The 20,315-nt window shown below is 52.3% G+C and overlaps 1 protein-coding gene across 3 annotated transcripts in view; it reads left to right on the plus strand.

Moving 5' to 3' along the window:
- DVL3 (dishevelled segment polarity protein 3) overlaps nt 1-20,315 on the plus strand; it is a 56,319-nt gene that overhangs the window by 28,357 nt on the left and 7,647 nt on the right. For 2 of the 3 annotated variants that reach the window (XM_076070278.1, XM_032962203.2), the window contains exons 5-14: nt 8,697-8,835; nt 10,692-10,785; nt 12,256-12,325; nt 13,029-13,168; nt 13,472-13,548; nt 16,001-16,068; nt 17,076-17,222; nt 17,904-18,035; nt 18,644-18,811; nt 19,767-19,976. In XM_076070278.1, coding sequence (XP_075926393.1) covers nt 8,697-8,835; nt 10,692-10,785; nt 12,256-12,325; nt 13,029-13,168; nt 13,472-13,548; nt 16,001-16,068; nt 17,076-17,222; nt 17,904-18,035; nt 18,644-18,811; nt 19,767-19,976 — 1,245 coding nt within the window. Of the gene's footprint in view, nt 1-96; nt 2,728-8,696; nt 8,836-10,691; nt 10,786-12,255; nt 12,326-13,028; nt 13,169-13,471; nt 13,549-16,000; nt 16,069-17,075; nt 17,223-17,903; nt 18,036-18,643; nt 18,812-19,766; nt 19,977-20,315 lie in introns of those variants that run through there. The other variant, XM_076070279.1, reaches the window with a different exon arrangement.

Below are 20,315 nucleotides of genomic sequence, written 5' to 3' on the forward strand. Positions count from 1 at the left end.
GAGCGAGAGTGTATGGGTCGGCTGCGCCAACTGGGAGATCGATGGTGGGTGGTGTAAGAAGGTAGGGGCGGGGTCCGGGGTTTGGGTTGGCTGGAAGGGTGGGGGACGGTGGAGCGAACATTGCCCAACATGATCGACGCCAAGGAGGCGACATGTTAACTACCTCGCCTGGTATACAGGAGGTCGTGCGGTTCGATCCCGACCCTGATGCCTGTATATTTGGAGTTTGCATGTCTCTCTTCCCGTGGTCACGTGGATTTTTGTCCTGGTCCTCTGGGTTTTCCCTCTATTTGCCCGGTATAAACTTCCACGTGATAAGCCACTTTTTTTTAGTTATCATCTGTGGCCAGCTCGCTTTGGAACAAGATCTATATAGCTTAGTGATAAAATAAAATAAATAGTTTAATAGTTTAATCAGTAGGCGTGTAACGATTCGCGATTTTATGAATTACAGAGTTGTCGAGCCACAGACCCAAAGGTTCAAAACATTACAACGTCCAGCAACAAACAGCCCTATGAGCATAAAACCTGTAAGCGATTAGACAACCCGTCGTAACATAATATTATCTTGTGCCGATCAGTCTAAATTAAAATGAAATGGGTCCGCAGTTGTCTTCCACTGCTGCAGTCAGTCGGTCACGTTGGCTCAAATTTATATGGACGGTGATCTGAAAAAAGAGAACCATGATGCACCACTTCAGGAAATGCGGTTGGTTGTTGTTTGCGTTGAATCGGCAGCGTGAGGGGAGTGATGTCGTGAGGGCAGTGATGTCGGGTGAGGGTTTGCTTAGCGTGGCGCTAAGTGGCTGAGGTGCGTGTGGGGGGGACGGCACAAGCCTCCTATTGTCGCTTGGAATGTGCCCGTGGCACGAGAGAGAAGGTAGTGGGGGGGGGAGGGGCTGCGGGAGGAGAGGCCACGACGCTGGCTTTCTCTCTCTCCTTCATTCGCTCGCACCGTACTGTGTGCCCCCGAATTGGCCCAGCTAGGGCTTCGCCTTACTCGGGTTACACACTGCTGCTGCTGCGTCGCTTCCATCTCCTCCAGCTCCTCCTCCTCCACCGCTTCACTGTGCTTGAAGAGTATCGTCCCGCGAGCATCTCCAGAGCAACAGCAACGTGCGCACCTGGGATATCGATTGGAAGACGACGACGACGGCACGGCGCATTGTTCCTGACGTCTCTTTCCGTCTTAAAATTCTTCCCGTTAAAGGCATCAAGAGCCCCTTTTTAGACCCGTCGCATTTTGTTATATTTTTTTATCTACCGCACCCGGGGGACCCTGTTGCGAGGACATATTTTGTTGCCTTTGCCCTTCTGTCTGAGTGAAAGCCGGAGGAATGTAGAAGAAGAAGAAGACAAGAAAACAAGAAAAGCAATGACAAAAACAGCTCCTGCCCATTTCCTGCGAACGCGGTAGACTCGTCTGTTGACGTGAGTTGAGTGAGCGAGCGAGCGAGCGAGGCTTTTCACGTCTGGGGACAGTCGCAGAGATGGCGTGCTCTGGCTTGACCGCCAACTTGGATTAGCGACGAGCCCCTGGGGGTGGCAGCGCGACCGGCCCGTCACGATAGCGATAAGATACGGGCCTCGCTGCCACAGCGCCCATCGTCATCGCACCTGTGCCGATTGATCACTGCTAATTATCCGTCCCGCCTGCCGGCTCGCGTAAATTTTGCAGCGGAGGAAACCTGTCGGACGCGCGCGGTGGTCGTTGGTCGGGAGGAGGTGAAGGGTGGCTCGCCACATCACAAGGCCAGCTGCCTCTCGCCCCCCTTGGGCCTCTGCAGGGTGCCACCGTGGATCCTCGTATGTTGCCGCGGGTGCCCCTGGCTAGGGGATTGCCACAGCTAAGTCTATAATTATCCGGCTCGCTGGTGAAACTGTAGGCGAGGGGGGCACCCGAGTTTGGGAGCTGGGAAGCTGCGGTGGAAATCATTAACCAGAAAAAGCGTGAAGCCTCGTTGGTTTTTATTTAAACCCATAGCAGGTTCTTATACTGCAGGAAGCTGCTTTAGCCACCTGCAAAGGAGTGTTCTGTGCTTCTCATGGAGAGTGCTCGACGCTATTTTAGAGCCCAAGTCCATTGGTGTCCTTTCGCCGGAGCTTTGAATTAAATCCTCGGTAAACAAGAGGGATTTCGCAGACTCCGTGTTGAACTGCTTGAGGCCGTTTGGGTCAGGACGACTTAAGAAGTTGACGTCCAGTTTCCAGGGACCCACCACTTCCAACAGCAACACTTCCTCTAAGAACAACAACTGCAACACTCAACGACAACAACAACAACAACAACATTTCTACCTTTCACAACTTGGTCTGGCGTCACGAGGAAGCGTGCAGTTGCCACCTGGACAGCAAACCGGCGGCATTCGTCCTTGCGTCCTTTCGCCCATTACTTCTCGACGCGCAGCCCACGGATGGGATCATCTTTGAACCGCAGCCGAGCACGATCTCCGGCGGGCACGTGTCGCGCGCCAGAACGCTAGCGCCGGCGAGACGATGGCGTCGCCCAGGTGACTCGCAAGCCGCGGACGCCACGAGCCGCCGTCTGGTGGACCCTCTCAGCGATGACCCTGCTGTGCTTCGGGAGGTTGTGCCACCGGCGCAGGGGCAACCGCTCGTCGACGAGGCGGCGCCCACCCCGAGAGCCGCCGGCGGTGGTGACGGGAGAGGACTCCGTCGCGACCGCCGCCGCCGCCGCCGCCGCCGCCGCCGCCCGATCCCGCAAACGTACGTAGCGCCCCGTTTCGGCGAGTAGGTTTACGCCGGCGCATCGAGCCATTTTTTTTCTCTCTCCTCCCAAGCCCTCTTCAACCGCTGAAGATGCTCGCAGGAGTGCAGTGGCGATAGCTTGAGGGAAGTGATGCTCAACACGACGTTCTCACCCCCCCCCCCCCCCCCGCATGCGTAAGCCCCGGTACGGTTACGGCGGTCAAGGAGTTTCCGTCGCGTCCGGTTATACGCAGAGCCACCGCCACGGCACGACAGTTTCAGCCAAAAGTAAGGATGGGTTACGCCTTTGCTGTTGCGGGTGTGAGAAATAGGTGATGCGGTGGGGGGGGGGGGGATCGTGCGTTGGACTTGTGCGTTCGTTCTTACGCAGGTAGAATAACTGTTTTATCGGCGAGTAGTGGAGAATCGAGCTGTAGGTTAACATGAACTTTTGTGCTCATGATGCATGCATCGAATTGTTCTTCGGATTGTATGCATTTGTTATCATCATGCTGAATTTGCACTAATGGAACAGACAGAAGTGTACAAATTAGATGTTTTTGTATTATTATAAAGTAACAACGAAATGGCAAAAAAGAGAAAGGGAATCAGTTGTTGAATAGCCACTGCAGGTCGCCAGAATGAATGAAATCTGTGGGTGGTGGATTATTCCATGCTAATGGCTCACTAGTGAATCCGTCTGACGAGCGAGTGCCTAGAAGTGTCACCGATTATACTTTTCAGGTCACAGTGTTATCAATTAATGTCTTGAGACGTTTGTTACTTGTGCTTGTGCATCACTGCCAACGCAGTGTCGCCAAATAATTTGTTTAGCATGTGGCAGACTCGTTGGTACACGTACAATCCTGTCTCATTTATCGATATATTCTCTTTATGCGAGTACGGTTTTGTGTTGCTCCATTAGCGTATATATATAACAGTGTATCATTGCATACATGATCAATAATCGATTCTCATGCACATGTATAAATTTGTGCTTTGTGAGCGCAAGAATCAAGAGGTCATACGACCGCCCAAGGGTTTTCACGCTCAGTAGCCCAATCATTGTTCATCAAACGCAGACTCCTCAGCGAACTCTATTTTCATTGGCCAGACAGAACTCTGTCCCTCTGCGGCATTGCTGTAGCAAAATGGCAGAGTTGCTCATGGCAAATGCCTTGCAAGTGACAATTGCTGGCGATGTTTGGCCTAAAGTTGCCCGAGTGTGTCGTGGCGTTCTTGGCTGGCGTAAACCCTGACTGCTGTTAAGCGTCCCCCTGGCCTGGAATGAGTCACCACAGCAGTAATCCTGGAAACGGCGAGTGAATGACATTATAATCTTTTGTAATCTTGTTGCCCAGCCCAGTTTTTTTTTTCGGACGCTACAAGCACGCACAATTTAAGCTTCTTCGGATTTTTTTCGTTTTACATAATGAGGCTGTGGCTTACACAACGCTCTGGCGTGCGACCGATTAAAAGTGGCTGAGGCTCTGATTCTGAGAGCCGCTAGTCAAAAGTGCACACGTTTTCCTTCTGCCGTTTAAAGCCAGCCGTAGCGCCGCCTCACGCGAACGCACTCCCGTACGATTACACCAAACATTTAAAATTCAATTCCTACGCTCGCGCTACGTCCGTCGATCCATTCGTCTTGAGAGTCGATCGATAAGTTCGCTTATACGCGTGTTATGTACAAACATTACTTGTAGCCCGATGGGGCGAGCGTGACGGAGCAAGTTTCTAAACTGCACAGATGTGTCGGTAAAAATTTGTAAGTGAAAAATAATCGATTCTTGAATCGATTGATGGTCGCCAATTGCGACGCCTCGCTGAGTCACGGGGAGGTTATGAATCGCCACATGCCTGCCACTTACATCAACACCACGGAAGCTGCGTCGAAGTGAGCCCATAATTTTTGTTGTGGGCTTACTTCGTTCGCCATCCGCTCGTTTTCGCCACATGCCCCTCGGGCCTCTTGGCGCGCTGTGAATAATTCACGTGCTCTCACGTGCCCGTGTTTTTGGACATGTGAGCGAGCGGGTGTGCATGCTTGTGTACATGTCTCCGCTTGTGGGTTAATATTTAATGCTCGGGCTTCCATCTGCCTTGGCTGTAACACCCCGAAAGTGAGGGGACACCAAAGGCCTTAAGTCGTCGTCGTCATAGGTTTGGTTCACACCTCCCAGCTTGGCGCGACCCCTTATTGGAAGTCAAAGTTTTTACACGACCCGCCAAATAAATTGGCGAGTGATGCCTGAACTGGTCCTTGGCTCCACTTTCACCAAACCATGCTGACCGGCGTGGTGAAGGATGGTAAAACCTCACCCCTATGGGGACGCCTTTATCCAGTATTGGTCTGTCAAAGGGCAGTAATTGTAATCTTCAAATACCGGGTTGGTTCGTGTGTGCGTGTGTATTAAAGCAGTGGTTCGCTCATTGCACTATAATCTCGTTGACCAGGGTTTAATGTCTGCCAATAAATAGCATGACAAGTGGGTTTGTGTGGCTGTCCGAGACGTCTCCTGGGCTGACTCAGCATCTGAGTGCCTGCTGTGGTGTGTAAACACGATCGCTGGGAAGACAAAGCCCACCCGGGCCTGGTGCTGGATGTGCCAGGAGGCGTGCGTCCATGAGTGTTTTTTGTTTTCCAAAGTTGCAAAGAGAGTGAGTCTCTCTGCAAAGTCGCACATTCTTTGGCACGCCAAAGTCAATCGAAAAGTGCGCTTTTGGACGGACGGCAAGAAAAAACAATTCTCACGTTGTTTAAAAATAAAAACCCAAACCGAGAGACGTGCTCTGTCACCCGTGAAGAGAGCACCTGCCAAGCCCAGCGGGCCCCGAGCCTCTGACCTCCGATAGAGACGTTCACCCCCTTAAGGGTCGCGGGGTCACAGGGTCATGGCGTGGGTTGGCGACCCGTCTGCAATTTATGGCCTCTCCTGTGAAATGGAAACCGCCCCTCTGTGCAAGTTGACAAAAAAAGGCAAATTAATTAAAATTAAAATGCTACCGAGGCTGCGAGTGAAATTGTACCTGGATGTGACGGCACCAGGTCGGTTAATGTGTTCACCGGAATGCTTTGGCTTCCGAGGATTAACGTCGATGAAAATTGCAACGTCTTGTTAACGTTACATTTAGCATCTGTTGATGTCCATTGTTTGTTATTATTGTCATAATTACGCTTGTTTACCCCCGAAAGCATCACTGGGTCTCGAGACTATTTCAGGAGCGTTCCTGCCAAGCTTTCGCGGTAGTGGGCGATGTTGCTCGGTGCAATCATACTGAGCAATTTGCAGATACGTTTCCAACATTTGGATTGTTTGGCCAATACCAGTTACATTGTGTGGTTTATTTTAACTATTCAAGGAAATTGGAGAACCTTGAGGAAACCCATGCAGAACGGGGGGAGAGCGTACAAACTTCGTACAGAAATGCGCCTGTGTCAGGAGTCGAACCCAGGACTTTCTTGCTACGGGTAACAAGTGTTACCACCGTGCCACCCTGACACCTTTGTTGTTGTTGTTTAAGCAGTACAGGCTGGGTTGGTGCAGTGGTAAGAGCGCCTCGCTTCCAAACGAAAGGTTACAGGTTCCATTCAATGTTACGTTTTGCAGCTGTGTATCGTAAGGATGAAGTCGAGCGTGAATAATTAGCTCGGTGACTTCACTCAAATAGAGTGCATTCATTTGGAAAAATTACATCCAAGGCCAAACAATTGTTGCAAAGCATTACAGAATCCATGCGTGTGTGTGGTTTTGCTCCCTTGTTTGCTTTGGTTTGCATTTGTTCTTGCGGTGTATATGTAGGCATTACTAAAGAGGCATAAGAACCTGCGGAATTTGCGGCGATGTGAAAAGCATTTAGTTGAAAAAGAGACTTGGGTGTCAGTGGTCTCTCACCTTGGTTTTTAATCAAGACAGTGGCGACATTCGATACGCGTGAAGCAGAAGTGTTTGACTTTTTACGCACGCCGATGTAAGCGCGCGCACTGTGAGCGCAAGCCTCTTCCTGAACCCGTGGATGGTTCTGCACGCCGCCCACGGTCTCTGCATTTACTCAGAAATCGGCAGCTCGTCTCGCTTTCGCCATTGTCTCTGGGCTGTTTACGCTGTCGGTGGAAAGAGGGATAGCCACTTGAGGTGTGGAGCGCCGCCCGGTCGGAGTGTGGCCACGGGCAGGAGCGGGTTGAGACCGTTGCGTGACTTATGGGGCGACTTTGGTGGCTTAGACGCCCCCCGGGCTTTGGGGCGATTTGTCTGGCGGGTGAAGAGCTTTGCTCCGTCTTGTGACCCACGCTCGGACACTGAAGGATTAATTGCACTTTAGCTGATTTGGTCTTGTTGTGTTTTTTTTTCTTTTGTCTCGACCATTATGGGCACGGCTAAGTTTGTATGTGTAGTGGAGTGGTGGTGTAGCGGTTAGCGCGCTGCGCTACAAAAACCCGGCGACCCGAGTTCGAATCCTGCTCGCAGTCAACACCAGTGACGATTATCTGAACTGGTCCTTTGGTCTCGCTGAAGTTGACGTACCCTGTGTGGTGTGTAAACATTTCCACTGGGGAGACAAAGGCAGCCGGTTGTGATGCTGGCCACCCACCCCCTCGTGTGTCCATTCCGGCCTTCATAGGAGCTCGCTAACAGCACTTGCCCCAACAGTCTGTTGAAGCTATAGGGGGGATCTTCGGGGAAGTGCGCTGCACTAAGAAACCTCGCGACTTGAGTTTAATCCCTGGGAATGGCCATAACGTCGGTGGCGAGTGATATCAGAACCAGTCTCGGGGTCTAGAATTAACCTTAAATGATTGCCGGTGTTGTTATGCGTGCTTGTGCGCCACCAAATCCTCGTGGACCATGGTGACATTTCATAGCCTCTCCCACGTGCACTTTCCCGACAGTTCGTTCAAGGGCCATACAGGGATTTGTTTGCCGCCTGTTTATCCGCACTGTTCTTACCATTATGTTTTCCGCCCAAAGTTATCGCACCTCCAGCTGCACTCATTCATCAGGTTTCTGTTGATCAGAAAGGAGGTGTGTGTCCCCCCCCCCCCCACCATTTTTAATAGTCACACTAAGCCAGGTCTTGAGGAACCTTTTCCTTCCAGAGGGAGGAACACGGCTTTCAAACACCTTTTGACGGGCAATCACACAAGAACAACACGCAACACTGCAGGAGGTCCCTCGCAGCGACAAAAGCGGCTCGGCCGTGTTGTTGTCAGGACAAAAATTACTTGACTCCATTATCCAATTTATGAGATGCTTGCAGTGACGGATAAACTCAATATCGTTTGCGGCTCTTATCAAAGTTGCGGGCCTCTATGTGACGTGCAGTTGTGTGGGCCCGTATCCCACCGACGGGGGGATCGGGGGGGGGGGGGCTAGGTTTCCCAACCCTGCTGTCAGCGCTCGGAGCCATTCGCCACAGAAGCCGCTACTCGCCACAGAAGGCGCTACTCGCAGTGCAGTAAATGTGATGATGTTGCCGCTGCTGTTGTATGTATGTTCTTTTGGGTCTTTGGGTAAAGTCACGTGACTTTACCGAAAGACTCAAAGAATATAAATTCCTGCAGTCACGAAAGCTTTAAGTCAAGATTTATGGATGTACGTTTAACTTCTTTTCCACCGTACGTAGCCAACCTTGCCAATCGGAGGTACGGGGGAAGGAAAACAAACTAAACACAAGAAATGAGTTTGTCAATGTAGATGATTGAAAAGTGCATAGTTCCAGTGGCTCCCTAATATCGGAAGGAAGAGCGTTCCAGACAGCCGCAGAAGCGCATCTGAAAGCGCGCGATGCGCTGTCCGTCTTTGTTAGAAAAAAGCCGCTACTGCGAGGATTACCAGAGTTCGCGTGATTGTTTATGCTCCTTGACGAGCTCAAGGTATTGTGGTTCCTTTGTCGAAAGTTCGCAGGTGTCGTTTAGTGACGTCAGTGCGGGCATGCCCTCGCTGTTGTCCCTGTTGACACCCCCCTCCCCCCCCCCCCCCCACCAGCGCCCAGAGTTAACGGGCAGCCGAAGGAGCGGAGGGAGAGGGACGCGCTGGGCGGGTACGAGAGCTCGTCCACGCTCATGAGCAGCGAGCTGGACTCCACCAGCTTCTTCGACTCTGACGAAGATGGCTCCACGAGCAGGTCAGGAGGGGCGCTGACGTGCCCGAGCGGTGGCGCATTTCTTTTTCCCGCCTTAGTTGCGGAGGTTCGCGGTTGGAGCCCAGCGGCCGCCCTGCTTGATGCTGCGGTTGTAGGAAAACTGGAACAAGTTTACAATTATCAGGCTAATCGCCTGACGCAGCTGGTTGTAATCGCCAGCCAAAGTCATGCTCGAATTGTAAATGTTGTTGCGAGTTTACTCTCCAACACACCGGTGTGCTGAAGTAGTAACTAATTGGCATTTTTTGTTTACGTGACAAACCCTACTTATTGGCTGTGTCGGGTGGTGGCGTGTTTAATAACACATTTATATTTCTGCAATTTAACCCAAACAAAAGCTTTTTTATAAATTAAAACAGCTTCGTCAAAGTCTGCTCTCTATGTCAGGGCTTGGTTCTTTTAAATGACACGCACAACCCAATCAACAGGCAGCTGTTATCTCGTATATTCCCGCCAAAGGTCTTGGGGTCCTGGGCTCTCGCGCAAATGTGTTTTAAGCTGTGCTTTATTTTTATTATTTTATTATTTCCCTTCTACGTGACTTTATCCGAAAGAACCAAGAATATTAAGCTGTGCTTTTGTGAAAACAGACTGAAACCATGGTCAGGCGCTCCACTGTGTGCCGTCGTGATTTCTGCGCTCCGACGCAATCAAACGTTTTGCACGACACTTTCGTGGGACCGCGTGGATGCCGTCACGTTCAGCTATATATTTGGGCGCGCCCAACCACGATTGCTTTTCGGAATTTTTTTTTTCGTACGAAGGATGCTTTAGCGTCGTGGAGAAGAGCGCGAGAAACGCCACCGTGGTACGTGTGTCCACGCGCTTACGAGTCTCGTGTTCGTCTTGTTGCCATCTTCCTTTGTACGCGCGTTGCCCTTTTGTCAACCCACCGCTGGATGAGGGTCTCCTCGTGCCATGCGGAGTTGTGCAGGTTACTTGACCGTACTTCGTCATGCTGGTCGGTGAATGTTGATGAAGGCGGGGGGGGGTGTACCGCCCTCTGCTGGCCGCTACAGCTCGTAGTATCATTTCTGTTTTAATCCTCCATGCGCTTTTCTTTTATACTCATCGGTATCAATGTGGAGTAGATGTAAAGTATTTTTTGTTTTAGGCCCAACGACCTTCTGGGAGTGCATAATATATAGCAGCATTGATTTCCCACAAGTGAACTCATGTTTCGACATACAGTGTCTCATCAGCCGAGTCGGGGCTCACTTAATGCCAATGCTGTTGCACGGCCAGATGTTGAAGGCAAAGACCCTCTCGTTAAGATACGGGTCTTTTGAAAGATAGGGTGATGCATTTCATGGTGATTTTGTCACCGGGAAATGTATTGTAGTCCAACAGCACTATTACAGGCCAGTGGCATTCTGTGGCAGTGGCAGTCAGAAGCAAAGCAGGCAAGAACTTCGGGCCCATAGCAGCTCAACGGGTCCCGGATTCACGACAAATGAGGAGTGCATTCAACATCAGCCCGGATTCAAATCAGAATAAACAAGAAGCCAATTAACGTACAGGCCAAGCGATCTCTCTCATCTCCATCTCATCGGCATTTTTCATCTCACTACATCTGCTTCTTTAATCTCACCACATTTCTCTCCTGCGTACAGCTCTCCCGCCTTCGCGCTGGAGAATAATTTCTTTGACGAATTAAAAGGCGGCGGGAGGTAGTGGGGGGGGGGGGGGGTGCACTGCAAAAATAATTTCTGCACCGCCGCTGACGGCAAGCGTGACGTGGTGATTTTTGGAGGCGAGCGGCGGCGACGGCGGCGGCGGCGGAGGAGCCGCGTGAGGGCGGACGCTAACGGCGCGCGCGTGCGGACGCCGCTCGGCAGGTTCAGCTGCTCGACGGAGCAGAGCAGCGCATCGCGCCTCATGAAGCGGCACCGGCGGCGGCGACGCAAACCGCAGCCCCAGCAGCTCGACCGGGTACGGCGGTGTGTGTGTGTGTGTGTGGGACGGGGGGGGGGGGCGGGGAAGGACTTTCCCGTTGCGGTGTTGTGCACCAGGGCTGCAGCCTGCAGTGAGAGGCTGCGTGCTTCCATGTGGCACTGGACATTTGTGAAAAAGAGCTTGATGGCTCATCTTATTTCTCCGGTATGAATAAGTGGGCCGATTCTAAATATTCTGGCAGAGTGTTTGTAAAGCGTTGTGAACGTGTTTGTGGTGAAGCATTATACATGGTTAGCTTTCTGAATATAGAGTAGACCAGAATATCTGTGAAGTCAATCTACCGTGCAAGGTTGTTTTCGCAGACAGTATTACGATTCACAATTTATAGAAAACATTTTTTGGGACCTGTCCAATTTCGTGTCGTTACGACCCCTCCACCACACAGCACAGACAACCAAATAAAATAAAATCGTGTACGAGCGCTTAACACACCGATTGTTATTTTTTACCTGTGGGTCCAAATTTGCTAACATTTGAAATTTGCTAATACAGTAACTTGGTCTGCGAGTGTTTTGCAAGACGAGCAAAATTTTTAAATAAATATTAATTTGATAAACGAGCGAGGTCTTGCAATACGAGTAGCACGTATACGCTTTGTCTGCCGAGCGTCACGTGATCACAACTGATATACGAGTGCTTTGATATACGAGTGCTTTGGTTTACAAACACGTTTCCGGAACGAATTATGCTCTCAATCCAAATTTGCCTGCCAAATATTCAATTGATATTGTACATAGCAGTCATCGCCCCCTACTGGCAGACTAATGCACCAGGATCGATCATGCAATTGAGACTATCCTGTTATCTGGGGTTCTCATCTGATGAAACAAAACAAACTTTAACTTGATGTTACACCGAGTCAGCCGGGCCCACGTTGCGATGACAGGCAAGGTGACTGTTTTAGTGCGGAAGCTGCCCTCGCTTTGCGGCTGTGACGGGGGCGTTCCATTAGCACGCTTGGCTACGTACGGCACGAAAGAAGTTCAACGTACTTACCGCCGATCCGGCAAAACCGCTCCAAAGGCTGTACCAGTCCGGCGATCGGCACCTTGTGCGGGACAAAAAAAGTAGCTATGCTTGATTCCAGTGGACACTTCTACACCCCCTATCATCACCCCATGCAGAGTCTTCGAGATTGGAATGGGAAGTACAGTCCAGGGAATACAGTATCGTTTTACAGTAGGATATTTATTTCTGTCTATTCGTATGTTCCATGCCAATTTCACATGGTAAACAAATTTCAAACGCGAAAAAAACCTATACACAACACCAAAAAATATGATGTTATGCAAGAATGTGTGTAAAAATAAGCTATTTAAAAAAAATGATTTGGTTTTCCGGCGTTTTAGAAAATCCGGCACCCCCTTCCTCCCCCCCCGAAGCCGCCGGATAATAATTGATGATCTCCCGTACATACTGACGTCCGCGGCTCGGCTCTCGTTTCAGTCGTCCTCCTTCAGCAGCATCACGGACTCGACGATGTCGCTCAACATCATCACGGTCACGCTCAACATGGGTACGCGCTCGTTACTGCGCACCTTCACACGCACTGAAGACAAAGATCGTTCGCCCCTTTAACATTAGCAGACTTTTTTTAGGCAAAGCGCTCTTCGCGAGTAGGCACAGCACACGAGGGGGGGGGGGGGGTGGATGGCCAACACCACGCCCGGCTGCCTTTAGTCTCCCTAGTGGCAATGTTTACACACCACTTACATACACACACATGCCCCGCAAAGATTATTACGCTCGTGCGATTTGGGTAAAAATTATATGGACAGCCAAATCGATCAGCAAAAATAACTATTTGTGAATATGCAAAGCCACCCTTAAGCTTCCATACTGCCAATTAAATACTTTCGAAGACAATTGCACGTGTAAAATTGTTGTTTAATCCACGATATCTCCTTACTTGTTACATATTATATCACGACAGGGTGGCGCAGCCGTTAACAATTGTGGCTCACAGCACGAAGGGCCTGGGTTCGATTTCCAAATCTAGCGCATTTCTACGGATGTTTCCTCCGTGTTCTCCAATTTCCCCCCATAGCCAAAGACTTACAACGTCGTAATTGTTGGCCAGACATCCCAACGTTAGCAGAACCTTTGTGACAAAAAGTCTTCGTACTCGCCGTGGCCTGCTTGCTTTTCTTGGTAAATACTTAATAATTTATTATTATTATAATGATCATCATGATCATCTCCCCATCTCCTTCAAACAGAGAAGTACAACTTCCTGGGCATCAGCATCGTGGGACAGAGCAACGAGAAGGGAGACGGCGGAATCTACATCGGCTCCATCATGAAGGGAGGCGCTGTTGCCGCCGACGGGCGAATCGAGCCTGGCGACATGCTACTGCAGGTCAGGGGTCGCAGGGGGGTGTGTCGCCTGCCGTCACCCTGGCTTTTGACGAGTTGATAGCCGTGTGCGCCGAGTTCAGGAAACTGCGAGGTTAAGTGTCCGGCCTCTGCTTTGTGCGTGAACCCGAGCGGCGACTGGTGTCTGTCTGTGCCTCTTGCACTTGTACCCCCGCACCTCCGATTTGCACGGTTGGCTACGTACGGCACGAAAGAAGTTCAAGGTACTTGCATACGTGTTCTCTCCCCCCACCTGTCTATCCTCTCAATGCTCCTCCTCCCCTCTCCCTGCTGCGCGGTGGTGCAGGTGAACGACGTGAACTTTGAGAACATGAGCAATGACGACGCGGTGCGGGTGCTGCGGGACATCGTGCACAAGCCGGGGTACGTGACCCTCCCTCCTTCCCTCTTTCCTCCCTCCCTCTTTACTCCCTCCTTCTTCCCTCCTTCCCTCCATCCCTCTTCCCTCCCTCCTTCCCTCCCACCTTCCCTCCCACCCCTCTCGCTCGTGCCTCACCCCCCCTTCCTCCTTCCCGCACTTAAGACGACAATCGTGTCAATGCTATGTAAGCCGCGTTTGCCCCAGGATGTAAAGTTGGGAGGCAGCTTTCTGGCTGAGCTGCACACGGCGTATGTTTGGTGCCAATCCCCCCTTCCCCAACCTCGCAATTTGATGAATGTCACGATTCAAGATCGCGATTCGATTCAATAATCGTTCCTTATTTTTGGTATTGCGGAGCACGTCGCGTCTGACGCTGCCTGCGGGATTTTGCGTGAAATCGATAACGAATCAAAAATACTCGATTCTCCACCCACACAATCCGGGGCGCGTGCCGTGGGCCTTCGACTCGAATAATCTTTGCTTGCCGAGTGCTCTCCCCTTTGGTTACGGCAGTGACGACATCTGAAATGGGCAGGGATAGCCCCAGAGCGCGAGAAGAGGTCGTTCCCCTTAAAATGCAGTGCGAGTGATAACGAGCGTTTTTTTGTGTTCGCTTGTGCCAGTACACCTCGACTGGCATATTCACCCAATTTTAAATTATTATTCCTTATTAATGTTATTTATTTTGGTGTTAATTGTGTAGTCGTGAAGCGAAAAAAAAAAAACTCCCCCACCGTACCCTTGTCGGGAGTCGATGAGCGAGCACACTGCTGAGATGGTGGGTAAGAGGCATCCGCGCGTGATGTCCTAAGCTGGGGCTAATCGCTTGCTCGCGTGCATGCGGACACGCACGTCTGGCCTCCTCCCGCCCGAAGTGATTTATTTTTGGTCCGGAAGCCGGCGGAGCATTGCACCCGGTTGGCACGTTGGGGTCAGGCGGGTTCAAGTCCTCGCGGGTGAATCCGGATTTAGACGTTCGCGTGCGTTCGTTCGTTCGTCTAAGCGCCGAGTGTTAGCGGCACGTGATGCCCATGGGCCTTCTGCGTCACGCATCCTCTGTCGTATTTAAAGTTTTTGGTTCGCTCTGCTAATTTTTTTTTTATTGTTACTGATGAGGCCTGTAATGGCACCAAGCATCCCCCTGCACCCTAGTCATTTGTTGAATTGTCATAATTAAAGTTTACGTTTCAGCCTGATATTACACTTCTGTTGACTACATTGATCTATCCATGATAGAGGTTTTTTTGGATTAGATTGCGTAAATATAAATGTGTCGTTAAATCCGCCACCACCCAGCACAGCCAATTAGTAAGGTTTGTCACGTAAACAAAACATGCCAATTAATTTCTAGTTCAGCACACCAGTGTGTTGGAGAGTAAACCCACACAATTTACAATACATTGACCTACATGTAACATTCGCATATAATTTGGACGCAATTGCAAATAATTGTCCAGTGGTATTTTTCACTGCAGTCGTGAGCACAGGTAGGGCTAGTGACAGATGGGTCGGCGCATCATTGAGTGCCTGTGCCTGCGATCATCTCACCACCTGAGGAGTCGGCGTGGCACATGTGTGCGGGATTCGGCCAAAATCGGGCCCGTGGATTCCTTCTGCGGTCCCCACGGTGTCTCGTTCACTTTGGATGAACTGCAAAGTTTAGTAATCTGCACCAAAGGCTCGTGTCCTGGTGCATGCATATTAATTTTCGTTTCCTTTCCCCCCTCCTCACCTCCCGAGTAGTCACATTCCATTTGTTATGAGCAGCAGCAGCAGCATCTCGTGAGACAAACCATTTTTCATTTGTAACTCTGCAGCCAGCTGCGCATCGACCTGTGTGAGAAACTGAACCCAGAGAGTGACGCTACAAAACATATTTCTAAACTCGCTTTGGGGGACTGTTTTTTTTATCCACTCAAAGGGCGAAAACATTTTGTATGGTCTGCAGAGTGTTGCTTGTCAATGTTTAAAAAAAAAACAACCAACCTATATATGCGCTTACGCGAGGTTCAGCTGCCGTTATATGGATTCTGTGAGCGCGCTGCCGTTTGTGTGTGTATGTGCATGCGCACATAGCCTGGCACAAGCGTCGTGGTGACACCACCGCCACTTGGTGGCGAATGGCGGTTGTTGTTGTTGTGCCGCTTCGAGAGCCGTAGTGTCGTGGTTAGTGCACCGCACTACGAACCCGGCAACGCGAGTTTGATTCCCGCTCGCAGTAACAGTGGAGAATATTTGAAGTGGTCCTGGGCTTTCCCCGAGGTTGACTCAACCTCAAATGGGTAGCTGGTGCGGTGTTTAATCTTCTGCACCGGGGAGACAAAGACAGCCAGGCGTGGTGTTGGCCACCAACCCCCTTAGTGCACCGTGTCGGCCTTCATAAGTTGCCCCAACATTCTGCTGAAGGCTATATGGTGGGTGGTCTTTGTGTTTTTTGTGTGCCGCATCCAACAGGCCCATCACCCTGACCGTGGCCAAGTGCTGGGACCCCACGCCGCGCGGATACTTCACCATCCCACGCAGTGAGTGTGTGCGCCGCCAGACCCTCCCCGTCTTTCTTCCTGCCTAAACGGACGTGAACTCCGTTGTGCGCGCACAAACAACTCTGACGCTACTACCTGGGAGCATTATGCCGGGACAGCGCGTAGCAGTCTCCATCGCGAGGCTCCCTTGTGGAGAACCTCCCCTGCCCCCGCCCCCTCACCCGCCTCTACCCCCACCCCCCCCACCCCAATCAAGCGAGAGCTCCTCTCTTATCCCAGAACCTCGATAGCAGCGGTCGACCTGGTGCGGCCACAATTCAGGTTCACGGGTCGTGTCCACCAAATTTACGATGTGAGCCATTCTCAGATGGTTGATTCTCATACGGCTTCACGCAGATATCGTGCACATACAAAAAAAAGGCTTTGTTGAAGCCTCGTGCATCGTCAACGTGCCTGAAGAAGAGCCCTTGGCCAAAAACATTAGCCAACCGTTATACCCTCTTCGTTACATGGAAGTGTTAACGATCAAGGTGGCCGGGTTTTTTGTTGTAATTCTGTCTCTGTACATCTCAACCAACGTTTTTCGTATCTGTGTCTCTTTTACTGGATGTTCTGGACATACATACAAAATGTAAGGCTCCCCAAAATAGTTTTGTGTTGGGGGGGAATGTTTGGGCGCCCAGTAGTGGGCGTTGCAGTTAGCGCAGCCGAGTTATGAACCCGGCGACCGAGCCAAGCTGGTACCTGTCTAGTTGGTTGCTGGTACCTGTTGGTTGCATTTGACGAAGCGTGACTTAACCGTGGTTGTCTCCCCCTCCCCCCTCTTCCCTGGTTGTGACGGTGCTTGTTGTTGTGGTGGTGGTGGTGGTGGTTGTTGTGGCCGTGTGGTTGTGGCGATTGTTGTGGCTGCGCGGTTGCGGTGGTGGTTGTTGTGACCGTGCGCCTGCGGTGGACGTTGCTGCGGTTTTGTGGCGGTGGCGGCGGTGGTTGTTGTTGTTGTTGCTTGCGGTGCGGTTGCGGTTGCCGCGGCGTCGGCGTCGAGCCAGGCGAGCCGGTGCGGCCCATCGACCCCGCGGCGTGGGTGTCGCACACGGCGGCCATGACGGGCGCCTACCCCTACGGGATGACGCACTCCATGAGCGCCCTCACGTCCACCTCCTCCTCCATCTCCAGCTCCGTGCCCGAGTCCGAGAGTGAGCGAGTGCACGCACTCACGCACTCGCGCACACTCGCGCGCAATCACGTACGCATCCGCACACTCGGGCGCGCACGCACTCAAGAACGCACGCGTTCGGTCATGCAAACAATCATGCACGCACACAATCACGCACTCATGCACGCATGTACTAGTGCACTCACTCGCGTGCATCTAACCGATAACACCCGCACATGCATCATGCTGTTTGATGCATGTCCCTTAAGTGCACAGATGTAATGTTATTGATGAATAAATGTATTGGTACACGTCTAGAAATGCACTTTGCACAACATCCTCTGTGTCATCATCACAAGGGTGTGGTGATTGCTATTTTGTGCTGACGTGACTCCCTCGGTGTCTCCCCATCCCATCTCCTCCACTCCCTCCCATCCCCTCCGCTCTCCCTCCCCTCCGCTCTCCCTCCCCTCCTTTCTGCTTCCTCTCCCTCTTTCTTATCCCTTCCACTTCCTCCCATCCGCTCCACTCTCTCTCCCTCCCACCCTCTCAACTCCCTCCCATTCCCTCCACTCCCTCCCACTCCCTCCACTCCCTCTCACCCCGTCCCACTCTCTCTCTCCCTCCCACCCTCTCCACTCCCTCCCATTCCCTCCACTCCCTCCCACTCCCTCCACCCCCTCTCACCCCGTCCCATTCTCTCTCCGTCCTTCCCTGGCAGGGTTTGATGAGCTGCACCTCTCCATACACAGCGACATGGCCACGGTGGTGAAGGCGATGGCGTCTCCGGAGTCGGGCCTGGAGGTCCGAGACCGCATGTGGCTCAAGATCACCATCCCCAATGCCTTCATCGGTGAGCGAGCGCACCGCGGACGTTTGCCTGAGGGGGGTGCGGAGCGGCGGTGGAGGAGGGAACTGACGAATTCGTTAACGGCAATCTGGGCCACGCTCGTTTACCGAGGGAGCCTGCGTCTGGTGCTTGGGGGAATTCGTGAAAAGATTTGCTAGCGAACGAAAGCACGAATGTTGGGTGTGCGTGTCTAGTCTACCCACCTGCTCGCGTTCTCATGCGCGCACGCTAATCGCAGAGTGTGTTTTTGTTAATATGTACATTATGAATATTAAAGCACATTTTAGAAAATATTACATGGCCGCGCTTGCTCAAAACAAATACAAATCTCGACATTGATATTGGTAAGTTGGGTAGTAAGTTTCACGTCTCGGAACATAGCATTAGGTAACCTTGTGACCGCGGGTGATTTTAGTCTTATCAGTGCGTCGTTACCTGCCCCAGGTAATGCAGTGTGTCGCTTTGTAGAGAGAGTAACAGACCGCCGTCTATTGCCGGGCGTATTGAAGCGGATCTGTGGCTTGGCCTTTCGCGCGGCTCTCCTTTTGACGTGACGCGTTGCTCCACGCGCGCCCGCGTGCGCCCCTGTCTGCCCGCTCGCTCTCTCTCAGGTTCGGACCTGGTGGACTGGCTCTTCAATCACCTCGAGGGCTTCCAGGACCGGCGGGATGCGCGCAAGTACGCCTGCAACCTGCTCAAGGCCGGCCTCATCCGCCACACGGTCAACAAGATCACCTTCTCCGAGCAGTGTTACTACATCTTCGGCGACCTCTGCGGCAGTACGTGGCACACGCTCTCGTGCGCAGACGTACACATGCACACGAACGCACACACGCAGGGACGTGTGCACGCAATTGCGCAGACACGAATGCATGAACGCGCGCATGTGCTAAAGCACATGCAGCATTGTGTGGATGTTTAACTTCTTTCGCACCATACGTAGCCAACCTTTTGTTGCCGAGGGACGATAATGATGCTTCTGCACACATGCAGTGTGTACACGGACGCACGCCCCGTGATCTGGCGAAGCACGCACACGCGCGGACAATCCAGCTCACCGTCGCATGCTGCATAACGACATCCACACTTGACCGACAGCCACAGAGCGCCAGCCGCTGCGGCCAACTGAGACTGCGCCACCAACTAAGACCGGCACTGGCCACTGTTCTCTCGTGCGCACACCCGCCTTCCCAAGCAAGCGGTGGCGCACTTTTGCCGCTTGTGTTCAGAGGGTTCTCAGTTCGAGCTCGGCGTCCGCCTTGATTCTAATACAAACATGGACCGCCCGCTTCGCGGTGAACGTTAACGATCCTGTGACATAACTCGTGCATGAGTAGGTGATGCCTGCCAGCGTCATTAGAAAATCACTCGCAAGTTGGAACCACAATATTTATACTGGAGGAATCCGATGCGCTATAAAGCTCAAGAAAGGTAAGCAATTAACTCAAAAAAATAAAAAAAATAAACGTTTTATTTGAACAAGGTCAATTCCACTGAGATAAGCTTTTTCAGAAGTGACCTGGCCACAAATGATAGCTCGATTTAGTGGCTCATCAGGGGTATAGCCACGTCGCAACATCGCCCCCTCGCTGCGAAACTTCCGCAGGCTATACCTGTCTGTGAGAGACGGCGCCTTGGCGATAGCCCCGCGCTATGGTGACGGCTCGAATACCAAAACGCAGCAACACTTTGAATTAACCCCCAGCTGCTCATCCCGCCCATGCCGCCCGTCAGACATGGCGAACCTGTCGATCCACGACCACGACGGCTCGAGCGGCGCCTCCGACCAGGACACGCTGGCGCCGCTGCCCCACCCGGGCGCCGCTCCCTGGCCCCTGCAGACGGCGTTCCCCTACCCGCCCTACCCCCCGCACCCGTACGGCCCGCTGCCCCCGGGCTTCCCCGAGCAGGGCAGCGGCAGCGCCGGCAGCCAGCACAGCGAGGGTACGTGTGCCAGCGCGGGGGACGCGTGCGGGCGCGGGCGGCCGTTCCGGCGGGCGCGGCGAGTGTGCGGGAGGCTCGTGTTGTGCGGCGGCGCGTGCTACGATGCCGCCCTGCGCACGCGGAAGGACGCCACTTGTGTGCCGTGGGGTGGCGGACGAGCGGAGGGCACGCATCGCGGAAGGACGCCCGTTGAGGAGATGGTGGGAGAGGTGAAATCGGATTGCGCGTAGGCGCCGGGTGGATGCGTTCGGTTGCAAGATTGCGGGAGATGGGGCGACGGTTTGGGGGAGGCCCTTATCCAGCGGTGGATTGATTGTGGCTGACGATGAACATGCGTGT

This window comes from Petromyzon marinus, chromosome 28 (genome assembly GCF_048934315.1).
Source record: "Petromyzon marinus isolate PM22_M1 ecotype Great Lakes invasive population chromosome 28, UKy_Petmar_22M1.pri1.0, whole genome shotgun sequence".
Lineage (NCBI taxonomy): Eukaryota > Metazoa > Chordata > Hyperoartia > Petromyzontiformes > Petromyzontidae > Petromyzon > Petromyzon marinus.